The 26,900-nt window shown below is 38.8% G+C and overlaps 1 protein-coding gene across 1 annotated transcript; it reads left to right on the forward strand.

The window, feature by feature from the left end:
- LOC139934812 (FACT complex subunit SPT16-like) lies at window positions 1-26,818 on the forward strand. Its single transcript, XM_071929216.1, has 24 exons — window positions 1-188; window positions 3,682-3,780; window positions 4,223-4,450; window positions 5,263-5,355; window positions 6,234-6,380; window positions 7,428-7,579; window positions 8,708-8,880; window positions 9,523-9,613; window positions 10,294-10,480; window positions 11,347-11,412; window positions 12,557-12,661; window positions 13,237-13,352; window positions 13,911-14,064; window positions 15,413-15,540; window positions 15,938-16,073; window positions 16,803-16,929; window positions 17,553-17,671; window positions 18,470-18,595; window positions 18,778-18,966; window positions 19,880-20,049; window positions 20,916-21,045; window positions 21,176-21,314; window positions 22,673-22,744; window positions 23,988-26,818. The coding sequence occupies exons 1-24, from the start codon at window positions 120-122 to the stop codon at window positions 24,092-24,094; spliced, it is 3,123 nt and encodes a 1,040-aa protein (XP_071785317.1). The 5' UTR covers window positions 1-119; the 3' UTR covers window positions 24,095-26,818.
- Window positions 26,819-26,900: the final 82 nt, after the last annotated feature.

The following is a 26,900-nucleotide window of genomic DNA, read 5'->3' on the forward strand; positions in this document are numbered from 1 at the left end:
ACTTCATAAATTGTTCGTGACGACAGAAGATTTCCAAGACACGGCAAATTGTCGTGTGCTTTTCTGGCCGACGAATATTATTTCATACCAGTTGTTTAATTAATTTAGGTAATTGAAGAATGTCTGGTATCGTTGTGGACAAAGACGCCTTTTTTAGGCGAATGAAAACGCTGTATGATGCGTGGAAAGTAAGTGGATTTTTTGTTTCCTTGGCTTTGCTTTGTACACGGGGGATGTCACATAACACATGTCATGCTAATGTGCATAAATGAGGGAGAAGCTTTAATTAAAGGGGGGGGGGGTACACGTTTGGTAATTACTCAAAACAAATATTACCTTAAAAACTGACTTGGTAACGAGCATTGGAGAGCTTTTGATAATATAAAACATTGTGTGAAACGACTCCCTCTGATTCTGAAGTAACGTAGTTTTTGAGAAAGAGGTAATTGAATTAATTTAAAGTCACCTGGAAGTGGTATTGTTTCAAAATAAAGCTTTTGTCACTAATAATAATATATGTGTTTTGATGAGTGGAATGTGAATAAACAGTTAACTAAGGTTTTAAACAATCAGTTCTTATGTTATTTACAAATTTAAGAGTAGACCCCGACCCGAGAGGGCGCTGTTCGTGACGTCAATCGAGGCAGACTTTGCCTGTAATGCGTAGAGTTGAGTAAACACAATTGCAAAGTACATTTACGGACCAAGTCGTGAGTTTGTACGTTTCAACAACAAAAAAATGTTTTTTCCAGCAATGCCGACCAGGTGTATTGCTGCTGAATGCAGAAAAACACTTTTTGAAATGTACCAACTCACGACTTGGACGTACATGTACTTTGCATGTGTGTTAAGTTAACTATACGCATTGCAGGCAAAGTCTGCCTCGATTGATGTCACAAAAGGGGTAGGCGGAGTCAGCCCCCCAAACAACTTTATATATTTTTTAAACATATAAATCGTGACAAACAATTACTAAAAAAATTGTTTTATTGTTCGTAAGCATATACTCTTATGTTTGAAAGAAAAAACATTCTATTTCCAGGTGACTTTAATAAATAGGCAAATTTAATAAGACTTCTCTGGTAAGTTCTAGTTTGTTTTCTAGTCTAGTTCTAGAGCTAGGCTAGCTGGAAGTAATTTATTCTTATATGAAAGCACACAAATTCGTCCAACAAGTGTGTTTTTTCTTTCATCATTTTCTCGCAACTTCGATGACCAATTGAACCCCAATTTTCACTGGCTTGTTATTTATGGTTATGGTGGGATACACCAAGTGAGAAGACTGGTCTTTGACAATTGCCAAACGTGTACCATCCCCTTAAACATGTTAAAGTACTTTATTGTTTGCATCAATGGCATGTTGTGGTGCATGTTCGGGAATCAAACCTGAGAATATACTGGATGGCATAAAGATTAGATAAACCTTGCTCTATGAACACACGTTGAATTGATCATTTACGTACAAGTTTATTGTGCTACAATACAAAAAAACAGCGAAATATATAACAGGCCTAAAATAAAACAATAAACAGTTGACAAGGCTTTGATTTGTAAAAAAAAAAGAATTTTTTTTTTAGTTTGATTAGTTTGAAAATATAAAGGCAGACAAAGGTAGAAATAATCATTCATAATAATTACAATAAATTATGCCATTTTTAAATATTTTTCTTTTGTAGAATAAACAATTTAATAAATAAACTAATTCAGAAAAAAAAAATGGAACGAGTTCACTGGCATTCATTTTTTTCATGGCATAGCCTTTTTTATATTTTGTTTGTTTAATTGAAAAGCTCAATTTATTGTGATTATAATTTTGTGTTGACCTTGCCTATAGTATTAGTTGTATTAAATAGGTTACATAATTTTGATCTTAAATTTTAAAAATAAAAAGCATAATTGCAACTTGATTTAGGATCATAGTATTCATAGTCAGGGATAGTGACCAGTTTTGTCAAGTTAAATTAAAAATATTGCAGATCTAAAAAGCATAATTGCAACTTTACTTAGGACCATATAGTCGGGATAGTCAACACTACAGTTTTGTATAAAAAAAAATAAATAGTGCAGATCATGGATGGTCATTTTGTTTTAAGTTTGACTATAAAACAATCTGGATGTTTGTTATGAAAACGACCTACCTTTTTTTCCTTTCTAAATTCTAGTGTATTGGCAGAATCAATATGTGCACATATCGGCATACAGTTCGCAAAGTTTTAAATAAAGAGAATACAACAAAGGAAATCAAAATCAAGTCAAATTTGTATTTGTATTCTGTTTGGGTGAGAACTGAGGTACAGCAATAATAATCTTTTCTTTATGTCGGCCCCTATGTTAGAACAAATCAATTCATTCGTGTCATATTTGTATGGAGGCAACTAACTGCCCTTTTTGCCCAGGGCCCAATTGCATAGAGCTGCTAAGCACGAAAATTTGCTTAGCATGAAATGTCTTCCTTGATAACAACAGGATTACCAACCAAATTTCCATGTGATTTTCAGGATAAGAAAACAACAGCTGATTACTAGTAACAAGCAATATGCAACAAATGGAAATTTGGCTGGTAATCCTGTTTTTTATCTGGGAAGAAATTTCATGCTTAGCAAATTTTTGTGCTTAGCAGCTCTGTGAAATTGGGCCCTGGTCTTGCCCTCTGTATGTAAGTAACCCTTAAAAAAACAAAATTATATTCCAGTACTTTGCTTTGTAAATCTAAGTCATCGTTTTCAACTCTTGAACATGGCTCTTAAAGGGGCACAGTGATTTTCCACCGCTAAGGGGTACTTCTGTAATATGAGAAAAATCAAAATGTGACCCGCTCTGTGGAATGAGTCAATGTGGACAATTTCAAGAATTGATTTTTTTTATTTTTTTTTTTATTTTTTTTTTTATTTTTTTTTTTTTATGCAAGTCGCCAGACACACAAGGCCTGTCCAGAGGCCGTTGCCACCTACTCCTAGGGCTGAAACAGGGTTACCCCTTTTACAGTCCATACGGATGTAGGCTTGGGTATCTGTCAGTCCGAAGCCTGGCCGGTAGAGCAGAAAGCACTACCTCCCCAATTTTATGTAGCAAGTGTCACGACCGGGATTCGAACCCACACTCTGCTTATCAAACAGCAGAGCTTGAATTCGGTGCTCTTAACCGCTCCGCCATGACATGCCTCAAGTTATGTGTATGCATGGCTGGAAAGAATATAACAGCAGCAATAATTTTGTATATATACAATTTTTTGTGAAAAACGAATTACAAGTAAAGTGTTGTTTTAAACTACCATTCTGCGCATAAGGATACGAATTAGAAGATGTTGTATTCATAGCTTTATTGCCTAAAAGTAAGTGTTCTAAAGGTTAATTAAGCAAATATAAATATATTAAAGGGTATTAAAAAAAAAGTTAAAAAAAAAAGTAGTTTTACATTTTCCTCATTAAACTAACCATAACTTGATAATAGATCTTAAAGAGTATTATCTTTTAAAAGGTAAAAATAAAAATATTTTTTACATTTTTCACATTAAACTGACCATAACTTGATAAGAGTGGGTCACAAATTTTGTGTATGAACTTTGCAAGGGCATCCTAGCAAAGCCACAGGGTACTACTGCAACAGCTTTAGGTATCATTGGGTATTTGGAGGCAAATTCCAGTTTTTGTTTTGACTGTTCACTTTGATTCTTTTCTGCAGAATCCGTCTGATAATAATGGGCTGAGTAAAGTGGATGCTATTTACACGGCAGTCGGTTTGGATGAGGATGTGGTGTATGCCAAGTCAACAGCTCTTCAGGTATTGAGTTTTTACCTTCAGCTATCTCGCTCTCTGTAGACCTTATCGGTACATGCGCATAAGTTGTGGAAGTAGGTGCATGCTGGTCTAGTTAGTGATCAAGTTTGATTGCCAGCGTAACCAGCATGCACCTCATTCAACAGTAAGCGCTTGCAAAATGGGTATTTGCAAAATGCTAGATCTATGTTTGAGTAGTGGCCATGTTTGGTTTGAATATGTACTTTACTAAGGGAATCAATGTGTGGTTTAATCCCAACGAGGCCTGGTTTTTGATAATTTTACCGAGAGGAAGTCGAGGTAACTTACAAAGAACCATGCCACGAAATTCCCTCTCCCACCCCATTTACTTTCCTTACCCAATCTACCATCATCTTTCATCTTTACTTCATATGTTCTAAAATAATATTATTATTATTGAGTTCATTGATTGTAATCTTTGTAGACTTGGTTGTTCGGCTACGAGCTGACGGACACAGTCACTGTTCTCTGCGAGAGCCAAATATATTTCCTAGCGAGCAAGAAAAAGGTTGAGTTCCTTCGCCAGATAGCGGACTCCGAAAAAGAGAACCAGAACGGAGTACCATCCATTACCCTGTTAACCAGGGACAAGAGTGATGGGAACCAGGCCAACTTCAAGACCCTAACTAGCGCCATCCAAAATAGCAAAGAGGTAAGTTGCTGCAACGGCAAGACAGTTTTTACTTAGTAGAGGGCATCTGTATCAGTAGAAGGACTTTTTTTATTAACTCTTAACCCCCCATACCAAAATCTGCCTAACCTGTAACCAGCATGCACCTCATTCCACGGTTAAAGTTGCGAAGAAGATGATCTAGTTGTAAATTTTAAATACAATCAATTCTCCAAAACCCCTGATCCATCATAATAATCCTTTGTACTGATTGACTTGAATTTAATGGAGTGGTTACAAATAAGAAAGCATCTAAGTCAAGCAATATTTTTGAAGAACTAACGCTTTGATGATCAGTAAGCTTGGGCGATATCACGATATTATCGAATATCGCGATATTAATTTGGACACGATTTCGATATCGGATGGATTTTGTTTTAATCGAAATATCGATATATCGCGATATATCGCGATATATCGATTAAATATCGCGATGTATTTGCTAGCTGAGACATCTTGCACCCCATAGGTTTGGAGTAAAACCAGAAGAATAGGTCATTAGAAAACCTCTCTTATGCTAGGACTGTCTCTTCTACAACTTTCACTTGGAGTTTTAAGACTGATGATGTCAAATTTCATTAATCGCGATTATATCGAATATCGCGATATATTGTCGGCGATATATCGTGAATAAAATAAATCGATATCGCCCAAGCTTAATGATCAGTGGCCCTTTAAATGTGAGAATGCTCACAAAATATCTTTGAGGGAATTTGTGTATTGTGTACTCAACTATGACGTTTGTGAACCCTTTGTGAACTCTTTTTTTTTTTTTGCTTGATGTGAATCTTTAGGGGAAGCGTGTGGGTACCTTCCTAAAGGATAAGTTTCCGGGTGACTTCATGAATGGATGGAGGGAGGCCGTTGGTGCTGCAGATGCTGAACAGGTAATAGACTAAAATCTGTGTTTTTATTAGACTATTTCTGCCGCTGCCATGCAGAAGAATGGAGCACGCACACAGTTTGAGCCCGTTCAAACGAACCCAGTCTGTGTGCACACATACATCGAAATGGTGCCCGGCCGTACCACGTCTAGCACATCCCTAATACAATCCAAGTATGGCAACTCCGTTCGTAGTACATCCTTCTCGTTTCAAGTACGTTGCCACTCCGTCTAATTCCAGGATGGTATAGTCACCAGACTATTTTGAGCAGGCTCAAAGTTGTGGAGCACCATTCCCCCATCAAACTCGTTGTAGCCCGTCCATGAAGCTCTTAAAGGGAAGGTAGATGTTTGGTAATTGTCAAAGACCAGTCTTCTCACTTGGTGTATCCCATCATAACCATAAAATAACAAGCCTGTGAAAATTTTGGCTTGATTGGTCATCGAAGTTGCGAGAAATTGATGAAAGAAAAAACACCCTTGTTGGACGAATTTGTGTGCTTTCAGATAGGAATAAAAGACTTCTAGCTAGAAGTCTTTTATTATTTTAGTGAGAAATTACCTCTTTCTTAAAAACTTTGTTACTTCAGAGGCAGTCGTTTCCCACAATGTTTTATATTATCAACAACATTCCAATGCTCGTACCAAGTCAGTTTTTAAGTTCATATTTGTTTTGAGTAATTACCAAACGTGTGCTTTCCCTTTAAAAAGTAATGTAAAAAAGTAAAAAGTAATGCTACATGTACTATGACCAGTCCGTTTGCAAACAATTTGAGTTCTTTTGACTTCATTTTCAGAACATAGTGAGAACAAGTTTAATGTATAAGCAGTTTGCAACATTCTATTTTCTAAATCTTTATTGTTAATATTCTGTCCTTCCAGGTGGATATCAGCAGTGCTGTCGCCCAGCTGATGGCTGTCAAGGAAGAGAAGGAGCTCTCCTTGATGAAACGAGCCGCTCAAATCACTTGTGACGTCTTCAATAAGAAAGTCAAGGAGGACATCATGGAGATTGTAGATGCAGACAAGGTAAGAAGACCTAAGGCCACGCAAAAAAAATTGTTGATCGTCCCCGCCCGACCGTTCAAAACCCCTGACCCCATTTAAAAAAAATATATTTTAATCATAAAAAAACAACCTTTTCAGCTGATATTTTTTTTCAAAATGTTTGAAAAGATGTTTAAAGAAGGTTTTTATTCATGTCGACAAATCAAGAACAATTCTTCAAATATTTACTTTGGCTACACTGTGCTTAGTTGTTTGAAAAAGTTTACAGAAAATGTCAATTAGGAGTTAAATTTGTTGACAAAACTATTGAAAACATCAAAAACACACAAACCCTCTTTATTTCTTGATTTCATATTTGGCATGCCAACAAAACTTTATAAATAATTTTAAAAAATCCCTCCCCCATCCGCAAAAAAAAAAAGAACATCAACAATTATTTTGTTTTACGTAGCCTAATGAGGAGGACTACTTCTTAACTGCTGTCTTTATAACAGGCATTATATTCTTCCTACTAAAAGCCCGGTTCATACTTTCTGCGAATGCGAATGCAATACAAATTTTGGGGTCAGAAATAATTGCCAACAAGTTGAACTGTGTTCAACTCCTGCGAAACATTTGCTGTGACGTCAAAACTTACTATGCATTCGCAGGAAGTATGAACCAGGCTTTAGTCTGAATTCCAAAATTTTTGCTCTCGGGAAGATTCAGCAAAATTATTATTAAATATCCTGAAAGATGGTTGCGTCATCAGAGTGTTGGTTTTTCGTGTCCCGGTCGTGACACTTGTATCCGTGAGCAAGTTATTTTACAATAAATACTTTTCTTCACCTTTGGGTATAAATGGGTACCTGCTCGGGTAGAGGTTGATACTGTCTTTGAAAAAGCCACTGGAGCGCGATGGCAGCCCAGGGTGTAGACTCCCCAGGGAGCTGAGAAAGATTACAGGAATGTTATTGGACAAATGACAAGGACACTTATGTGAATTGCCATGATATGGTTATTGTAAAATGCACTATAAAGGAACTTATTCTTATTCTCATTATTATTATTATTATTTCCCTACTGCAGAAAGTGCGTCATATCAAGCTTGCCGACAGTATAGAGGCTGCCCTCGAGGACAAGAAGATGTTGGGCAATACAGACCCGTCCCAGGTAGAGGGCTGCTATCCGCCCATCATACAGAGTGGCGGAAACTACAACCTCAAATTCAGCGTTGTCAGGTAAGGGGGTTTTATTGGAAACATTAGAAAATTTAGATTGATTTAGAAGTGTTTTCCTTAATGGTGATCCGGTGGACAATTTTAAGTCAAAATAATAAAAATGAATTTATACAAGGCAGTATTGCCACAAAACGTCCAGAAGAGTATGTACAAACAGTAAAGCTAGATACTTAAAGGCAGTGGACACTGTTGGTAGTTACTTAAAATAATTATCATCATAAAACCTTTCTTAGTGACAAGTAATGGGGAGAGGTTGATAGGATAAAACATTGTGAGAAATGGCTCCCACCGAAGTGACTTAGTTTTTTAGAAAGAAGTAATTTTCCACGAATTTGATTTTAAGACCTCAAGTTTAGAATTTGAGGTCTCGAAATCAAACACCAGAAAGCACACAACTTCGTGTGACAATGGTGTTTTTTCTTTCATTATAATCTCGCAACTTTGACGACCGATTGAGCTCAAATTTTCACAGGTTTGTTATTTTATGCATATGTTGAGATACACCAACTGTGAAGACTAATCTTTGACAATTACCAATAGTGTCCACTGTCTTTAAGCAAGACACCTAACCTTGATGCTTTGTTCTCCGTTGGTCCCATGTGTTGAGCAACGCATGGAAAAAGAAATGGGCTCACCCCAGTGCTCCTGGTTTGATAGGTAGCATATTGCGCCAACGAACCTTAGCATTTTGCTACGTAAAAGGAGTAGGTCTTATAATTCAAACCTAGTACCACATACTTAGCAGGATAGTACTGTTTGTTAAAGCACCTTGAGCGTCACAGAGGGACGGATATCAGTGCTGTATAAGGAGCCACTACTATTATTGTTATTATTGAGGACAGGGACCAAGGCCCAATTTCATAGAGCTGCTTAAGCACAAAATTTTGGTTAAGCAAAAAAAACCTTGCTTAGTAAAATCACATTACCGGCCAAGACCCACTCAATTGTTATGCTAAGTTATCAACAGCTAAATACTAGTCGCAAGCAATGTATATGGCATGAAGTTTTTGCCAGTAGCATGTGACAAATAAGCGAGGTAATTTCGTGCTTAAGCAAATTATTTGCTTAAGCAGCTCTATGAAATTGGGCCCAGTCTAGGTATTGATGTTTTTTTTTCTATGATTACAGTGACGAGAACAAGCTCCATTTTGGCTCCATCACCTGCTCTCTCGGTGTGCGCTATAAATCCTACTGCTCCAATGTGGTGCGAACCCTCCTCGTGGATCCCACCAAGGAACAACAGGAGAACTACAACTTCCTGCTCAGCGTGGAGGAGAAGGTCATCAGTCACCTTAAGCATGGTAAGGTCAAAGGTTGAAGTTCAAATGTTGAATCTATTTAGGTTGGTAATGACCCTGAAAATCTAAAAGGAAAATGAACATGTAACACGATATTATTCCTACATGGTTTATCTACTACCTGCATTGACATACTCATTCTGGAGTTTTAGAGATATCTCAAAAACATGAACATCTTTTGAAATAATGGTTTCACAGTTTAATTTTATTGGATAGACGATGTGACCTCTGACGTCACTCGAAAACCATTACATGATTCGCGAACTTACCACCCGGCAAAACCTTTTAGTTTTGGCAGCCAGCTAGAAAGTACACGCAATCTTACCATGACTACGCATCTTTTTGCCCGGCGAAACATGACGTGTACAGTGTTTTGTCAACAGAGGGCAGTTTGAATGTAAACATAGGTCACAATGTCTATACAACTACATTTATTATAAGTTATCACACAGGCGCGAGTGGAATAAGGAAAAACGTAGCGCTTCTGCGTCGCATGTCCAAGGCAGCCGAGTTTATCTTTCAGTCTCAATAAAGTCAATGAGGTTATGTTCATTAACATATTCATGAGAACATTTTTAACTTTAAATGCTGAAAATAAGAAAGATGATTCCTTTTAAGGTGTCTTGTGTTGGTTTTGAACAACAGGTACCAAACTCTGTGATGCGTACAACGCAGCCGTGTCGATGGTCAAGAAAGACAAGCCAAACCTTCTTTCACATATGACCAAAAATGCTGGGTAAGTATTGTTTGAAGCTTTGCATGGTGTGGATAAATAGGAAGAAACTATAGACAAATCCTGGCGCGCACCGGGCACACAGGTATTGAGCACCGCGCGCCACTGCTGCGGTGTCTTCAATGCCTAGTTTGTGCACAAAAAGACGCCGCAGTTGGTAATTTTTCGACAGAGGGCGCTACCAATTTTGTTTGGTCTACAAATAAATTATCAACCAGCCTGTACAACCATGTGTAAATCTTTTTTTGTGGGAGTGTTGGCTCTGAAAAGAGCCAGCGTGGTCTCGGCGAGGTCTTGCTGAGTAAGTTGAAACCAATAGAAAACACAAGCAAGTATCGTACCTGCCAACTCGTCGGTTTGAATTGGAATAAAGCAGAAGAATTGTGTAGCAAGCGGAAGCGTGAAATTGAACTCTAATCTTCTGCACAAGGTGTAGCTTATTTTGCTCTGAATACTGTGTTTTTCTGAACAGTGATGCATAATGCGCTTGGTTATTACACACTAGATAATCAGTGGTTTCGAAATAGTGATTTTTTTATTATTTTTTTAAACAAGGCGCTGAGACAAAAATGAACAGGGAACCAGTTTCAATCAATGTTTATCACAATGCATTTGGCCGGTGACCAGTTTATACTGAAGCAAGTTTTTCTGCTGGTATAATTTTTGTGTAATTTTTTTTGCAGCTTTTTGATGGGGATTGAATTTCGCGAGGGCAGTATGTTGCTGAATAGTAAGACGGAATGCAAAGCCAAGAAGGGAATGGTCTTCAACGTCAACGTCGGCTTCTCCAACCTAGAAAACAAAGATGCCAAGGACAACCCCGGCAAGAAATACGCATTATTCATCGGGGACACTGTTCTTGTTAACGAGGTACACTAAACTCAAGATTGGAAATTAAGCCACGCAGAACACACAGGCTGGTGTAGTGTGTTTATCATTCAAAAACCCACAGTGGATGAAATCAAATGGTCATACAGTAGGAAGGTTGACCGTGTATTGTGTAGACGCATTCACCATGGCAGACAGGCTTACTGTAGGCCTATTTATCATTCAAAACCCCACAGTGGATGAAATTAAATGGTCACACAGTAGGAGGGTTGACTGTTTGGCTTAAAGCAATTGGACACTTTCGGGACTGAAAAAAAATTAAAAGTTCACAGATTTACAATTAACTTACAGGGTTTACAGAAGGTAATGGTGAAAAACTTCTCTTGAAATATTATTCCAAGAAATGCTTTACTTTTTGAGAAATCATTAAAACAATATCAAAGCTCGATATCGAGAATTACAGATTTATTTTAAACACATGTCATGACACGGCAAAACGTGCGGAAACAAGGGTAGGTTTTCACGTTATTTTCTCCTGACTCCGGTGACCAATTGAGCTTAAATTTTCACAGGTTTGTTATTTTATATATAAGTTGTGATACACAAAGTGTGGGCCTTTGACAATATTGGTTACCGAAAGTGTCCATTGGCTTAAAACACATTCACTATATTAAAGATTCATTTGGCAGGCTTGCATATTGCATTTAACATTCAAATGCCCACTGTTGGTGATATTGAATGGTCATACAGTAGAAGGGTTGACTGTGGTGTATCGATGCAGTCAGCAGATTATATCGTATTGCAGGCTTTCATAAGATATAAGCCCACAATGGATGGTATTGAATGATCAGGCAGTAGGAGGTTTAATGGTGTAATGATTCAGTGAATGTTCCTTGTTTATTTTCTAGGATGGTCCAGCGACTCTCTTGACGCCAATGAAGAAGAGGATAAAGCACATTGGTATCTTTCTCAGGGTAAGAAACCTTAGAATTATTTCTATCAATCCTGTTCTTAAAGATGCTATGTCAGATTTTTGGCCCCAAACATTGAAAAATAGATTTTTTTTTGATTGAATGGTATTTCAAAGAGTATCACCCGCTCTAACGAAACAAGTTTAACTTTTACTTTTAATGGTCAGGAACCATGACAAAAATTTAAAACGTTTCTTATAAAACACATAAGAATTGGTCACGTGATATATTGTTGGGATCCCGACAAAAACTAATTTTGAGCACTTTATTTCACTGCTACTAAATAATTGGCGGACTTTTTCGAGCAATAATAATAAAACCAGCTCTTGGTTCAAATGAAAGCTTGTAACTTTCTCAACCCCCATCAAAATACGTATTGAATTTTAAATCAAAATTGTTGGGTCAAATCGGCCAAAAATCTGACATAGCATCTTTAAATGTGATGTTTTTCCACTGAAATTGACAGTCACTTCACACAAACAGGTTCCATCATTTACTAAAGGCCTCATCCAGAATAGACAGTTTTTCTACATAAATAAAAACGGTTTTCAAGACTTGAATTGCCTAGTGCACAATTGTATGAGTAGTGCCAACCAACAAAAGAATTTCAGAGTTTGGCCACCCAAAGTGTACTATTGTCATTCATCATCATCATCGTCAGGCCATCTTGTCAGATGATGCCTGCAGAGGTCGTCCTACAGCAAGGAAAAGGCGCGTCGCTCCTCCTGGCTCTGGGCCCATGATTCTTGATATGCCCAGAGCCCTGTCGGACAAGCTGTCGCCAGGCAGGCCGGTCTTTGGCCAGGCATTCCATGGGTCATAAAACTTTGTGGATGAGGAGTTATTCTGCCTGGGGCAGTCAGCAGCACTACTGGCTTTTTCATGGTCAAATTCAAAGATGAGAATCCACGGTTTGGAAAAGGAATTACATGGAGATAACAGGTGTGAGTTGGTAAAGAGGAAAAGGATGTGTTATTAAGATTTTTGTTTTAATTGAGATAAATTCCTCCATTGTTGTAACTGAGACGATTGAAAACTTACCAATAGCAAATATAAGTAAGTGAGATGAAACACAACAGCAAACAGATCATTTCACAGATTTGTTTTAAATGTTTCGAATTAACAAGACGCTATTGTTCCGTTGTAGGGTGATGACGAGGAGGAAGAGGACAATGAAGAAGTTTCGAAGAAGAAACAAGAGGAGCTTCTTGGGAGAGGCATGAGGAGGGCGGTGCTCGACAGTAAACTCAGGGTAAGTAAACTCGCTCAAGGTCAAGAAGACTAGAAATAGCTGCTGCAAAACTGCATCACTGGAGTTTCATCTTTAAGAGGGCAAGGCCATTTTTTTTTTTTTTTTGCAAAGGGCACTTTCATTGTTTAATTTGAAACAAGTTTACGGGACACTTCTGAAGGGTCACCGCGGCCAAGACCAGGGGCAATGGAGGCCATGGCCCTGGCCTTATTGCCTCCATGTCATTTCAGGCCTGTGAAAGAAAAAAAAACTTGGTAATGGCTTCGTGTTTTTACCCAAACTGATTGTTTTCTCAAAGGCTTTCATATTTATCAGACCTGGAATTACACACAGACCCTGGTCTTGGCCTTGGTGCCCCTGCAAAAGTGACTGCAAGATGCACATTTTAGCAGCTCTGAATATAAGCTTAGTGAGCAGATAGGTCAGACGGTTTTTAGTAGCCCACAGGGCAAGTTAAGAGGTGGTGTTCACTAGCCCGTAGCAGGTTTTACTACACAATGAACGCCTGGCAAGTGTTGTTGATAAATTGGGTAGTTGTTTTTGTTAAATATTTGGATTTTGTTGTGTTTCTTCAGACGGACATGACAGCGGAGGAGAAGAGGAAGGAGAGACAGCGAGAGTTGAGAGAAGAAATGAATCGAGAAGCTCTGGAGCGATTAAAACAAGCCAAGGAGAAGACCTCCAAAACAAAGTCAGTTCAGTTTGGAAATTTGTCTGTCAAAAATGCTTGAAATTGTATATTTTCAAAGTTTTCTCTCTAGTTGATTACACGTCTACGGTACAATGAGTGCCAATAACGGGATGAAAAGGAGCTGAGAAGAAACCTTTAGTTTAAGATTGTAATCATTTAAAAAAAAAGACTTTCGTAAAGTTGCAGAGTCTTTCTTAAAGGCTTTATTTATTTACGGTTGTTTATTGTTGTTTGATAATATTGCGTTAGTGAAGAAAAAAGTCGGGGAAAAAACAAAAACATTTCAACTCAAAATTTAACCTTTTTTTATCCTTCCCAAAGCAAGGAAATCGAATGCATTTTACATGTACAAACAAGTATCCCATTGTATTGTTGTTTATTGTTTTTTTGTTGTAATATTGCATTATTGGAAGGAAAAAAAATCATCCTCGGTCCTTGCCTTTGCCTTTCTCTCCTCAAATGCCATAAGTGCCTTCTTTAGGGGAATACCAGTGCTCTACTTACTGTTTACTATTATTATTATTATGTTCTTAAATGTTCACCTTTTTTCCTTCGCAGAACGAGGAAATCGAATGCGTCTTACAAACATGTATCCCAGATGCCCCGTGATCCAGACGTTCAACGGTTGCGCCTCTACGTCGACAAGAAATACGAAACGGTCATCCTACCAGTGTTTGGACATGCCACACCATTCCATATATCTACTATTAAGGTATTGACCCATTTCACCTGACGTCATCAGCAGAAAAATCTTGAATGCGCCATACTGGTGGGCAATTTCACTGTGCGGTTTTTATATATAATCTATGCTGTGCGTTACGCAGTGAAGTGTGCGTTTTAGGCGACGCGACATTAATAATACACGTAAACCTCACTGCCCACCAACATGGTGAGCGTGGCATTGGTCGCGTGTGCAAGGGGTCAATAGTAGGCAAATGCGAATCTTCAACGGGCATTATTCTCTCTCTTCAATCTGATTGACCCCCTAGGCATTACAAAAAGCTCGCTGATTCAACAGACTGATCACCGCAATCCAGTCTGATCCACTAGCTGAAGCAGAAGCAAACATCTGGGCCCAATTTCATGGCTCTGCTTACCGACGAATTCTGCGCTTCTGATCATGATTCCCCGCTTATGTGCAAGCGCCGAATTTCTGCGCTAGCCTTGTAAGCGTAGAATACCTAGTAACGTGCAGAAGCCCAAACTCGCCGCTAACCGGTGAAATACGCTTGCCGTAAGCACAAAATTCCCTGCTTCTGTAAGCGCCAATTCCGTGCTTACGATAAGCAGAGCCATGAAATTGGGCCCTGCTCTCTGCTTACCCCAGGTGGCCTTCAGTTTTGTCTTTTACTACAGTGATGTTCTGGATATCATCAGGGTCCATTTTTTTGGCGGAAGATTTTCAAAGCTTCATAACTCAAATCTTTGGAATGGAATGTGATTCAGTTGAAAGTAGTGACTTCTTGCAGGTAAGGTTTGAGTTATGAAGCTTTGGAATTAATCGGCCCTAATATTTAGGACTCTGTATCTGTGCACAGCACAGAGGAACAGTGCCAAGGGGCTACTCTCTGCTGTGTAGCATCCAACGATTTCCACATACATTGGATCATTAAATTTATTTATTGGTTGTGAGGCCAAGGACTCTTAGGAAAGAGAACTTAATCACTGTACTAGCCAAGAACCCAATGTATCTGCCCTATTATTTGCTATCAACCGTGTCAACCATTGTTACAGTTTGCATTCCCTCGTCCCCCAGGGCCTTGCTTTAACCAAAGGCACTGGGATGGGCAAACGCATCATGCACACGAATTGTTTTAATAATGCGCAGTCCCATCATGCATCACACTCTGAACTGCACGATATTTATATGCACTGCATACATGACGTACTTCCTGAACAAGAATCTGTTTAAGCGATTAGCCCATCCCAGCGGTCCTGGGTATGTAGACTGGCCGCTGGGGCCGAGCGAACAGTTTGCATTGAAATTTCAAAGGCTCAGGTATACTCGGCAAATAACTGTACTTTGACGGAGTCGTGTACTTTGTTTTGTTTCCCTGCAGAACATCAGTCAGAGCGTTGAGGGTGACTACACCTACTTGAGAATAAACTTCTTCCATCCTGGCAGCGCTTTAGGAAAGTCCGATGGAAACATGTTCACCAACCCAGAAGCCAACTACCTGAAAGAGTTGTAAGTCGAGCTCTCTTCAAATGTATCAACAAATAATCAATTGCCTGGATCAACACACGACTTACTTGCTTGTTCGCATCACATTTGTGACTTGGGGTTGAACAAAGAAATATTGACTAAAGTGGAATTTGAAGCTGACCTCAGGGTTGACGTGCCGATGCTCTGATTTTGAGACCTCAAAATCTAATTCTGAGGTCTCGAAAATCGAAATTCGTGTAAAATTACATCTTTCTTGAAAACTACATTACTTCAGAGGGAGCCGTTTCTCACAATGTTCTATACTGTCAACAGCTCCTCATTACTCGTTACCAAGTGAGGTTTTATGCTAATAATTAAGAGAGGAATGGGTGCGAATCAACAATAGTTCTGAAATTAATTTTTTTCTTCTACTTGATAGGACGTACCGGAGTTCAAACAACAAGGGACCAGGGGAGAGCTCCGCTCCTTCCAGTAACCTCAACATGGCTTTCAGAATGATCAAAGATGTCCAGAAGAAATTCAAGACGCGAGAGGCTGAGGAGAGAGAAAAAGAGGTGGGTGGGAAGAATGGAGAAATCAACACATAATTTTTTGACAATGACTAGAGCAAGCTAGTTAAAACATTTAGACCAATCCACTGAAATTAATAAGGAGAAGTCCCCTCAATCCACTGAAGTGGAAGTAGTAGTCCTGGCCGATTTCATACCTTCCGCCCAGTTAGTTGTTAAAATGCAGGACAGTTCTTTTCAGAAAAATCTACTCCGCAGTAGTAATCAAGTGAGAGAAGTTCTCAAAAGAACTGACTGACACCCAAGCTACTGGTGGCCTTGGGCCTGTGGTCGTCCAGTGTACAATTTGAGCCCTGCTTAGCAAGAATATGTGACCCGCTCTGCAAAAATGGCACTTATGTCACAAATTTTACTTATGGAGTCACATACATGGATTGGCAGGCCATACTCTAAGCTTTATTTTTGTATATGGAGTTCTGTAAAGTATTTTGCAATCTGGAGATTTAACCCAGCTTTACATGGTAACAATTTTGTTCAAAATTACTTGAGAGACATCCGGAGAGATAGCTGTTTTAACATGTGCAGTGAAGTTGTTGAAAGAAGTCGTAATTTTTGTTAAATTTGTTCTATAATTGTCAGGGTACTCTGGCCAGACACTCTAACTACTTGCCCTGTGGTCCAGTGTAAAATTTGAGTCCTACTTTAAGCAAGAGTATATATGCAGTTGTTGAAAGAAGTCTTAATTTTGGTTTCAATTTGTGCATTAATTTTCAGGGTATCGTGAAGCAAGACAAACTGGTGATCAACCCAACCAGAGGAAATCCCAAACTCAAGGATCTCTACATCCGACCAAACATTGTGCAGAAGAGAATACAGGGTTCCCTCGAAGCACACGCAAATGGTAAACATTAATCCTCCCTTCCACCCCAACCAATGGGTTATGATAAATGGTCACATAGTAGGAGGGTTGACTGTGTACTGTGTAGATCAACCCAACCAGAGGGAATACCAAACTCAAGGACCTCTACATCCGACCAAACATTGTGCAAAAGAGAATTCAGTCCTCCCTTGAAGCCCACACAATTGGTAACGTTAATCCACCCCAACCAATGGGTTATGTTAAATGATCACATAGTAGGAGGGTTGACTATGTACTGTGTAGATCAACCCAACCAGAGGGAAAACCAAACTCAAGGACCTCTACATCCGACCAAACATTGTGCAAAAGAGAATACAGGGCTCCCTCAAAGCCCACGCAAATGGTAAACATTAATCCTCTCAACCACAATGGGTTATGTTAAATGGTCACACAGTAGGAGGGTTGACTAGACCAAACATTGTGCAGAAGAGAATTGGCAATTACTCAAACTAACTGTCAGCATAAAAACTTACTGGGTAACGAGCAATGGAGAGCTGTAGACCCAATGCTAGGGTCTCCTTATTTGTCTTTGTTCGGGGATAACACAAATATATGCACTTTCCTGATGTCTGTATTTTAATGTTTGTATATTTCTGCTTGTGTAGGTTTCCGGTATACCTCTGTACGTGGTGATAAAGTTGACATCCTATATAACAATATCAAGCATGCTATTTTCCAACCATGTGATGGAGAGATGGTAATCGTTCTGCACTTCCACCTTAAGGTAAGGACCCTTGAACTGTAAGAAGTAACATTAGAAAAAAAGAAAATCTAACAATTTGTAAGTGTAGGCTCGATACTCAAAGGCGGTGGACACTGTTGGTAATTTCTCAGCATAAAAACGTACTTGGTAACAAGCAATGGAGAGCTTTTGATAGTATAAAACATTAAGAGAAATGGCTCCCTCTGCAGAAATGTAGTTTTCGAGAAAGAAGTGATTTTTACAAATTTGATTTTTAGACCTCAGAATTATATTTTAATGTTATGAAATCAAGCATCTGAAAACACACAACTTTGTGGGCCAAGGGTGTTTTTTTATTTCATTTATATCTTGCAACTTCTACGACCAATTGAGTTCAAATTTTCACAGGTTTTTTATTTTATGCATATGTTGAGACACACCAAGGGAGAAGACTGGTCTTTGACAATTACCAAAAGTGTCCAGTGTCTTTAATGGAGGCAACGTAGGCAATTGTTCTTGAAATGTTCCAGTAAAAATTCAAATTTCCATCGTATATGTTCCCTTTTCTAAGGAAACACTTACCTGTCTTTACAAGAACAAATTTCTGCGTGATTTTCAGGATGAGCAAACATCAGCTGAATACCACTAACAAGCAATATGCAACAAATGGAAACTTGGTTGATAATCCTAATTTTATCAAGGAAGAAGTTTTCATGCTAAGCAATTTTGTTTTGCTTAGTAACTCTAAGAAATTGTGCCCTGGTCTGAAGGTGTGACTTTTCAAATAAGGAGACATTGTCAGTTTGACCATTTTTGTTTGTGATTTTCCTGTTATATTAGAACGCCATCCTGTTCTCCAACAAAAGGCATAATGATATTCAGTTCTACACTGAGGTTGGAGAAATAACGACAGATCTCCTGAAACATCACAACATCCACGACAGAGACGACATCGCCAGTGAACAGGTAAAAGCAACAGTAAAGCCATTTTGTATGTATTTTTATGAACAGTTAATTTACAAACCAAAATTTTATCAGGGCTACTGAAAATTCTGGGTTACTAGCCCTGTTGACTACCATTAAAATACACTGCAGTTTTTATTGTTTCTATTATTATTATTATTTTGCAATATGTTTTTCTCTGACAGGCTGAGCGTGAGTTGAGACACAAACTCAAAGCTGCCTTCAAGAGTTTTATCGAGAAGGTGGAGAGCATGACGAAGGGAGACATCGAGTTTGAAGTGCCGTTTCGCGATCTTGGTTTCCCCGGTGTCCCCCATCGGAGTACCGTCCAGCTCCTCCCAACCAGTAGCTGCCTCGTCACAGTCACAGAATGGGTAAAGAATAAGTTTAATAATAGTTTGGATATTTTTTCAAGCCATGTAGGTCTCTTTTCAAACAATTTTTTGAAGAGAGATTACCAAACATCACAAGGCAATAAGGCCACTTCGGTGCGGGCACTTAAAGGAATTTGTGCCTTTGACCCAAATAATCAATTTTCAAATCAACTCTCACCAGGGGCACGGTGCCACCGACTCTTGGGGCTGAAACATGGTTACCCTATTTCCATTTCATAGGGATGAAGGCTTGGGTATCATCTGCTAAAAGATTAAAGAGCCTGGCAGGTAGAGCAGAATACACTGCCATCACAACTTTCTAAAAGCAATTATGTTTAAAGACAGTGGACACTATTGGTAATTGTCAATGACCAGTCTTCTCACTTGGTGTATCTCAACATATGCACAAAATAACAAACCTGTGAAAATTTGAGCACAAATGGTTGTCGAAGTTGCGAGATATTCATGAAAGAAAAAAATACCCTGGTCACACAAAGTTGTGTGCTTTCAGATGCTTGATTTCGAGACCTCAAGTTCTAAGTCTGAGGTCTCAAAATCAAATTCGTGGAAAATTGCTTGTTTCTCGGAAACTAAGTCACTTCAGAGGGAGCCGTTTCTCACAACGTTTTATACTATCAACCTCTCCCCATTACTTGTAATCAAGAAGGGTTTTATGATTATAATTACTTGGGGTAATTAACAATAGTGTCCACTGCCTTTAACCGTTGCCGAAACCATCTCGACCCCTTTGGAGTATGCAGTACCGGCAGCCACATCAGGTGGCTATTCATCTGCATTATAACAATCTCTACTATCTTTACTTTGTGGTCTTGTGAAAATAAATCCAGGACAGGTAGTTGGATAACAATTATCTGATATTAATTTTTTTGTTTCCTGTTTTTTTTTTTTTTAGCCTCCTTTCGTGATCTCATTGGAGGAGGTTCAGCTGGTGCACTTTGAGCGTGTTCAGTTCCACATCAAGAACTTTGATATGGTGTTCATCTTCAAGGACTACACACGCAAAGTGTCAATGGTCAACGCTGTTCCCATGAACCTACTGGACAACGTTAAAGACTGGCTCAAGTAAGTCATTTTATCAGGCATTGTTACATTCTTCCTTTCTGTTTTTGTTTTCCTCTTGGAAAAAACAAATCAGGGGAAAATGTGATTAAAAAGCTTTAAAAGTCTTGTAATGCCTGCACCATATGTACATGTAGGCCAGGCCGTGTAATGTACTTTTTCCAAGGAAAGGTATATGATTGTAATCACTCTTAAAGGCAGTTGACACTATTGGTAATTACCCAAAATATTTTTTAGCATAAAATCTTGCTTGGTAACGAGTAATGGGGAGAGGTAGATAGTATATAACATTGTGAGTAACAGCTCCCTCTAAAGTGATGTAGTTTTCGAGAAAGAAGTAATTTTCCACGAATTTGATTTCAAGGCCTCAGATTTAGAATTTGAGGTCTCGAAATCAAGCATCTGAAAGCACACGTCGTGTGACAAGGGTGTTTTTTCTTTCATTATTATCTCGCAACTTCAACGACCGACTGAGCTCAAATTTTCACAGGTTTGTTATTTTATGCATGTATCTTGTTGAGATACACCAAGTGAGAAGACTAGTCTTTGACAATTACCAATAGTGTCCAGTGTCTTTGGATGTTAGTGAGAAACATTTCACTTTGAAGCAATGCGATTATGGAAAAAGATATCAGTTGTTATGCCCTTGGTGACAGTGCAGACACTTTGGTCAGAGGAGACCAATGAACTTGATCAAAGATTCCTTGACGGAGTGTAAACTTGATAGTCTACACTCCATAATAATAGAAACTTAATAGTTTTTGTCACCGACACTACCAAGATTCATTTTGGTTTCAACAGAAGAATTCAAAGTAATGCAGTTAACGTTTTGTATTCTCTCTCCCCCTCCCTCCCCCTCCCTTCCAAAGCTCTTGCGATATCAAGTACACAGAAGGAGTTCAGTCCCTGAACTGGAGTAAGATCATGAAGACCATCCTCGACGACCCCGAGGGATTCTTTGAGAACGGTGGCTGGAGTTTTCTGGAACCCGACAGCGAGGTAAAGATCGGTTCTTACTTGTTACCTGTATTCAAAAGTCTCCTTATTGTCCTTGTCTCCTGAAAAGCGCTCTGTTCTTAGTATAGCGCTATGTAAATGCTCCGTATTATTTGTATTACTTTGCCCTCAGGGTGAGAATGACGATGAAGACTCGTCAGACGAGGAAGCTTATGAACCCTCGGGCTCCGAGGAGGAAGTGGGGAGCAACGACTCGGACGACAGCGATGACTACTCAGAAGAGTCTGAAGAATCTGAGAGCGACTTCTCGGGTAAGGGTAGGGGAGGGGGTCTTTGTCAAAATGAATCCAGGATAAGGAGGTTCTGCTTACCGCTGAATTATGCGCTTACAATCACGATTCTCGCTGAAGTGTCAAGATTATGTGTAGGCTGTGTAAAAAGCTAAGAATTCCTAGTAATGTGGGAAGTCTCACCCTCTGAACTAGCTGGCTCTAGTTATTGGTGGAACTAAACAAAGAGTATTTAGAGAATTTAAAAGCAGTGGACACTATCGGTAATTACTCAAAATAATTGTTAGCATAAAACTTTTCTTAGTGACGAGTAATAGGGAGAGGTTGATGGTATAAAACATTGTGAGAAACAGCATCCTCTGAAGTGCCATAGTTTTCGAGAAAGAAGTAATTTTCCATGAATTTGATTTAGAGACCTCAGATTTAGAACTTGAGGTCTCAAAATCAACCGTCTAAACGCACACACCTTCGTGTGACAAGGTTGTTTTCTTTCATTCATATCTCGCAAGTTTGATGACCGATTGAGCTCAAATTTTCACAGGTTTGTTATTTTATGCATATGTTGAGATACACCAACTGTGAAGGCTAGTCTTTGACAATTACCAATAGTGTCCACTGCCTTTAATAAAGTAGCACTCGTTTCAGACAGGCGCTCTAGAGTCGCGTCGAACCAAGCAGATTAGGAGCGACTCTAGGTCGACCCAGAAAATTTTTGGTTTTAGACAGGCAAACTTAACATAACATTTACAATGGCTGGGCTCATGACAAGATCGACGTCTGAAACCAAAGGGGCTCAAGAGTCATTCCTACTGACTGCAACAGTCAGTCTTTCAACCTCTAGCAAGTCCAGTCGCTCCTAACTGATTCAGACATCAAACTTTTTATGCACTTAAAGACACTGGACACTCTTGGTAATTGTCAAAGACTTGGTGTATCTCAACATATGCATAAAGTAACGAACTTGTACAAATTTGAGCTCAATTGGTCGACTAAGTTGCGAGATATTAATGAAAGACAAAAAAAACCTTGTCACACATAGTTGTGTGCTTCCAGATGCTTGATTTTGAGACCTCAAATTCTACATCCAAGGTCTCGAAATCAAATATGTGGAAAGTTACTTCTTTCTTGGAAATTACGTTACTTCAGAGGGAGCTGTTTCTCACAATGTTTTATACTATCAACCTCTCCTCATTACTCGTTACCGAGAAAGGTTTTATGCTAATAAATATTTTGAGTAATTACCAATAGTGTCCACTGCCAATATTTGTCAAAATAGTTTGGTCCGACTCTGGAAGGCCTGTCTGAAAAGAGTGTTACAGACCTCTATATCTTGATGTATAACTGATTGTTTTTTGATTGTTTTTATTTGATTGTTTTAGTGGAAGAGAATCTTGGTAGCAGTGACGAGAGCGGCAAAGATTGGGATCAGCTGGAGAAGGAAGCCGAGAGCGGTAAGAAATTAGGGGCTTAAGGTTTCACTTATCCCTCGGACCTTTAAAGAGGCCACAAATGGGGGCTATATTTATGTGTGTTCGATTAGCTTCTGCGGGTCAATCCCCGGTGCTCACTCGGGTAACACCCTGACAAGAGATAATGGAACGATCACTTACCCTCTCATGGTGATGTCATGCGCCTAGGGCCAGCCCCAAGTGACCCACTCAACAAGCAGGGCACTTGGGGCTGACCCAGTTGAGCCCTGGAATGCAGAAAAGCTATTCGAACAGTCTGGGGCAGACCGTGGTCGACCCGGGGAAGCTGATCAAAGTTCCGGCAATTTCGATTCTAACAGCACATGAACAATATTACCATATCAGTACCATGGGGTGTATACAGCCTGTGCCGCCAAGTATTGTGGTATCAAGCTCAATCAATCACAAGAACACAGGCCTTGAAGGGGCACAGCAATATTCCTCTGGTAAAGGGCACTGGTAAGGGGAAAATGTAAACATGTATTGAAACATAAATGGCGTTTGAAGCTTTGCATGGTGTGAAGAATAAGAAGTACTGGGGTCGATTTTACAAAGAGTTAGGAATAGTCCTAACTTAGGACTAGTCCTAGGAGATATACAAAATGTATGCGTAGTCCTAACTTAGGATGAGTAACTCGTCCTAACTCAAGATAAGACTAGTCCTAAGGAACATTACTAAATTGGTTTTGCTAACAAAACAGTTGCTGATAGTGTAAGCACTGTATGTACCGGTATTCCACCATAGGCCTCCATGAACTGACAAACCTGTAGAAGTTGGAGATCGCTCATCCATCTGGGTCACGAGAAAATAGTGAAAAACCTATTACACATTTTGCATGACATCGATAAAAAAACAAAAATGAATAAACATTCCCTGAGTGGTAAACTCCAAATGGCAAAAAAGAATATTTATTTCGCATCTAATATGACATTTCAGACAGAAATATTTCAAGGGATGTTTTCTACTATATTCATTCGACCGTGTAAGTTGTATGTAAATCTGTGATCTTCACGATTTTTGTTTCTTACCAATTCTGTAACGTTCCTTTAACAAACTGTCCTCGCAGTACATAGGCTGAATTATAACAATTATTTTTACATTTACACAAAAAAATACAAAATGAAATTAGATAGGAGGCTGAGTTGTACACTATTAATTGAGCTACAATTTTACATTTTTTCAATTTGTATTTTAATTCACCTTTTTATTTTTTCCTCAACGCAGCTGACAAGAGGAGAGACTGGAACGAAGAAGTCGAAGAAGAGACACTCAGCCGAAAGAGGAAGCGCAAAGAGCCGCCGAGCTCGGCTAACAGAAAGAGAAGACGCTGAGTCCACAGAGGGAAACAATTTTATTCTCAGTCTCTTCACACTCAAAAAACAAGGGATGGATAAATTGTATAATAAAAGACATGGCAGACAGATTCTGATAGAGGGTAGTAGACAAATAACACATGGTCTTAACTCTTTTAACAACTTTCAAGTAAATCTTCTTTTTTTTAGCAGTGTGGTATGCATAACTCCTTGAAGAATGTCCACTGAGGGAACAATTTCATTCACAATCCCTTCACCTGAAAAAAAAAAGAGAGGCAAAATGGACTCTGCTGGCAAATTATGGTTTTCACAAGGGATGGAGATATTGTATTAAAGACATGGCACGCAGATTCCAATTAGGTTGGTTTAGAAATAAACAAAGAGCTCAATGGCTAAACTCTAAGATCTTTCAAGAAAATAATTTCTTAGCAATGTGGTATGCATAACTCCTCAGAAAATGTCATTGGGTTTCCACTCCTCAGAAGATGTCATTAGGTTTCCACTTTAGTGGGTCAGATTGTTATACTTGGCATCCCATGATTTGTTGCCTTATTTCCAACAAATCCATCACTATTTTTTTAATATTTGTGTAACTTTTTTACAAGCTGCCTGTGTTTGCTTTGCATTTTTTGGGTGGCAAAAATTTGGAATGTGGCGTTGCAATAGAACGGTCTATAGCCATGTTACATCACAGCCATCTTGGTCTGATACCCTATACCCTAAGTTACAGTTGTAGCACTGTTTAGACAGTACAAATTTGGGCCCGGTCTTTCTTCTCTGTCTGAACTTGGTCCCTGCTACATTTTTGTCGAAGGGGAAGGGCGGTAGGGATATGTAAAGAGCGGAACATTGAGGCTTTATTATCGTAATTGACAACATGTTTTACCGAGGGAAACTTTGGTGCATTTGTAAATTTTTGTAAAAATTACACACACACAAAAGTAAATAACCAAGAAACATTGTGTACAGATTTTTATACAGTTGTTAAAAATCTTTAATTCAGTTCCCCCCTACGCTAAAAGGAATTTCAAATGGTCTGAATCTAAAGTGATTTTTTGACTTATTCACTTGTGTCTTGAATGTATGTATGACTTGTTGATTTGATTTGTTGCTGTTCACCTGTTGTGGCCAAAAGGGTTTTATGCCTCAAAGTGTGGACAAATTTGAAGTGCATCCTCGTGTCTGTGGGTGCGTTTGTTTAGCTTCCCTGGGTCGACCCCGGTCTTCCCCCGGTGCCTTCGAATAGCTTTGACGTCATTCCAGGGGCTCACCCGGGTCAGCCCCAGGGCCCTGCTTGTGGAGTGGGTCACTTGGGGGCTGGCCCCAGGTGCATGACGTCACTACGAGAGCGGTGAGTGATCGTTCGTTTCGAACGAACCCTGTATTACATTGACTCTGTATCCAAAATGCAACAAGGGCAAAGAGTGTGTCAAAATTGTACTTCAGGATTTAAGACACTGTGCAGACATCCCACACTGCTATAGCTTGCAATTTCGGGGGTTCTTATTTCATAAAAGGGAAGGCTTTGGTTGAGTGATTCCATCACATTTGCATAGAACTGTAATTCAGCTCTGGAAATTACGCCATGTTTGGAAGTTTTAAATGAAAACAAAAACTGATGTAAAGCTACTCATTTGCTACTTTCTAATCAGAGCATACAATTATATTCATTGCTAAAAAAACATTTTAGGTTGTGAACTAAATTATTTTGACTAAATAATCAAATTGTTTGACTGCAGGAAGTAGCCGCAAAGTAAAAGGAAAACAGTGCAATTTCGAGGCACATTTGTGTGGATCATTGTCTTCTACTTTTAAAACATCTTTCTATAGTAACCATATATGCATTTTAGAACAAACTGTTACATATGCTTTTTATAGACCAACTTGCCCGATCCCATGAAGTGTGTGCATGGGGTCTTTTGCTACTTGCTACGTTTTGTGTTCAGCAACAACCCAGTGAATTTTGTTTTCCCCTAGAGGTGGACTAGAGAACTTTGTCATTTTGTATATAATACAGTAGAATTTAAAATGTTAAAGTGAGTAGTGCTATGTGTATGTGGTCTTGTCTGGTTCGGTTATTTTCTCTCGTAGGGTCCTCTACGATTGAATTTGTTGTTCATGTTCATGATTTATATAGTGTAAAGAGTTAAACGATAGCGAAGTTAACTGGGATGGTTGCGGCATTCGTATTTGAATTCAGTCAGTTTAATTCTCCTGCAGTGTAAAGTCTTACAAAACATTCAGGTTTTTAATCAGGGGTGGTGGCTATTATAGAGAGCAACTATCATCGTCAATTCGATTTCAATTCAAACTTTCTAATGGGCAATAAATTCTCCCGACTTAATTGTGATTTTCAGTGTTTTCGATCTCGGAATAATCAGCTACAGGTCCTCCCGCCCACACTTATATTTCTAGACACAAAAAGAAGTTACTCATTTTTAGAAACTTGTTCGTCAGGAGATGATTCAAACTGATTCCTATACAAATGTTTGTACCACACCATGTCAACTCAAACTAACTTTTGTATTCTCTTTTACAAAGTCATACTTAAATTGTTCTCAGAACTATTTAGGTCTTAATGATAAAAAAATTAATTGTCAATATGCTTTAACGTCCCTTTTGTTGGATAGTTAGTATGGTTATTTACTTCATATTGTAATGAAGGACGGTTTATTGTGATAATTAACCGTTTGATGCGGTTTTAATTGCCAGCCGATTGTAAAACAATAAGAGTGCCGATGATTTCTATGACGCTGTCTCATTGTGAATTTAGTTTGTTAACGTTTCGTCTCTTTTTAAAATATTAACAATAATAATAAAAAGC

The sequence above is a fragment of the Asterias amurensis genome, chromosome 3, assembly GCF_032118995.1.
Source record: "Asterias amurensis chromosome 3, ASM3211899v1".
Classification (NCBI taxonomy): Eukaryota; Metazoa; Echinodermata; class Asteroidea; order Forcipulatida; family Asteriidae; genus Asterias; species Asterias amurensis.

Excerpts from the sequence above, each read along its gene's own strand:
- LOC139934812 (XM_071929216.1), top strand. The coding sequence starts at position 120 with ATGTCTGGTATCGTTGTGGACAAAGACGCCTTTTTTAGGCGAATGAAA. Across the intron at positions 189-3,681 it reads CGCTGTATGATGCGTGGAAA|AATCCGTCTGATAATAATGG; the intron begins GTAAGTGGATTT and ends TCTTTTCTGCAG. Across the intron at positions 11,413-12,556 it reads ACATTGGTATCTTTCTCAGG|GGTGATGACGAGGAGGAAGA; the intron begins GTAAGAAACCTT and ends GTTCCGTTGTAG.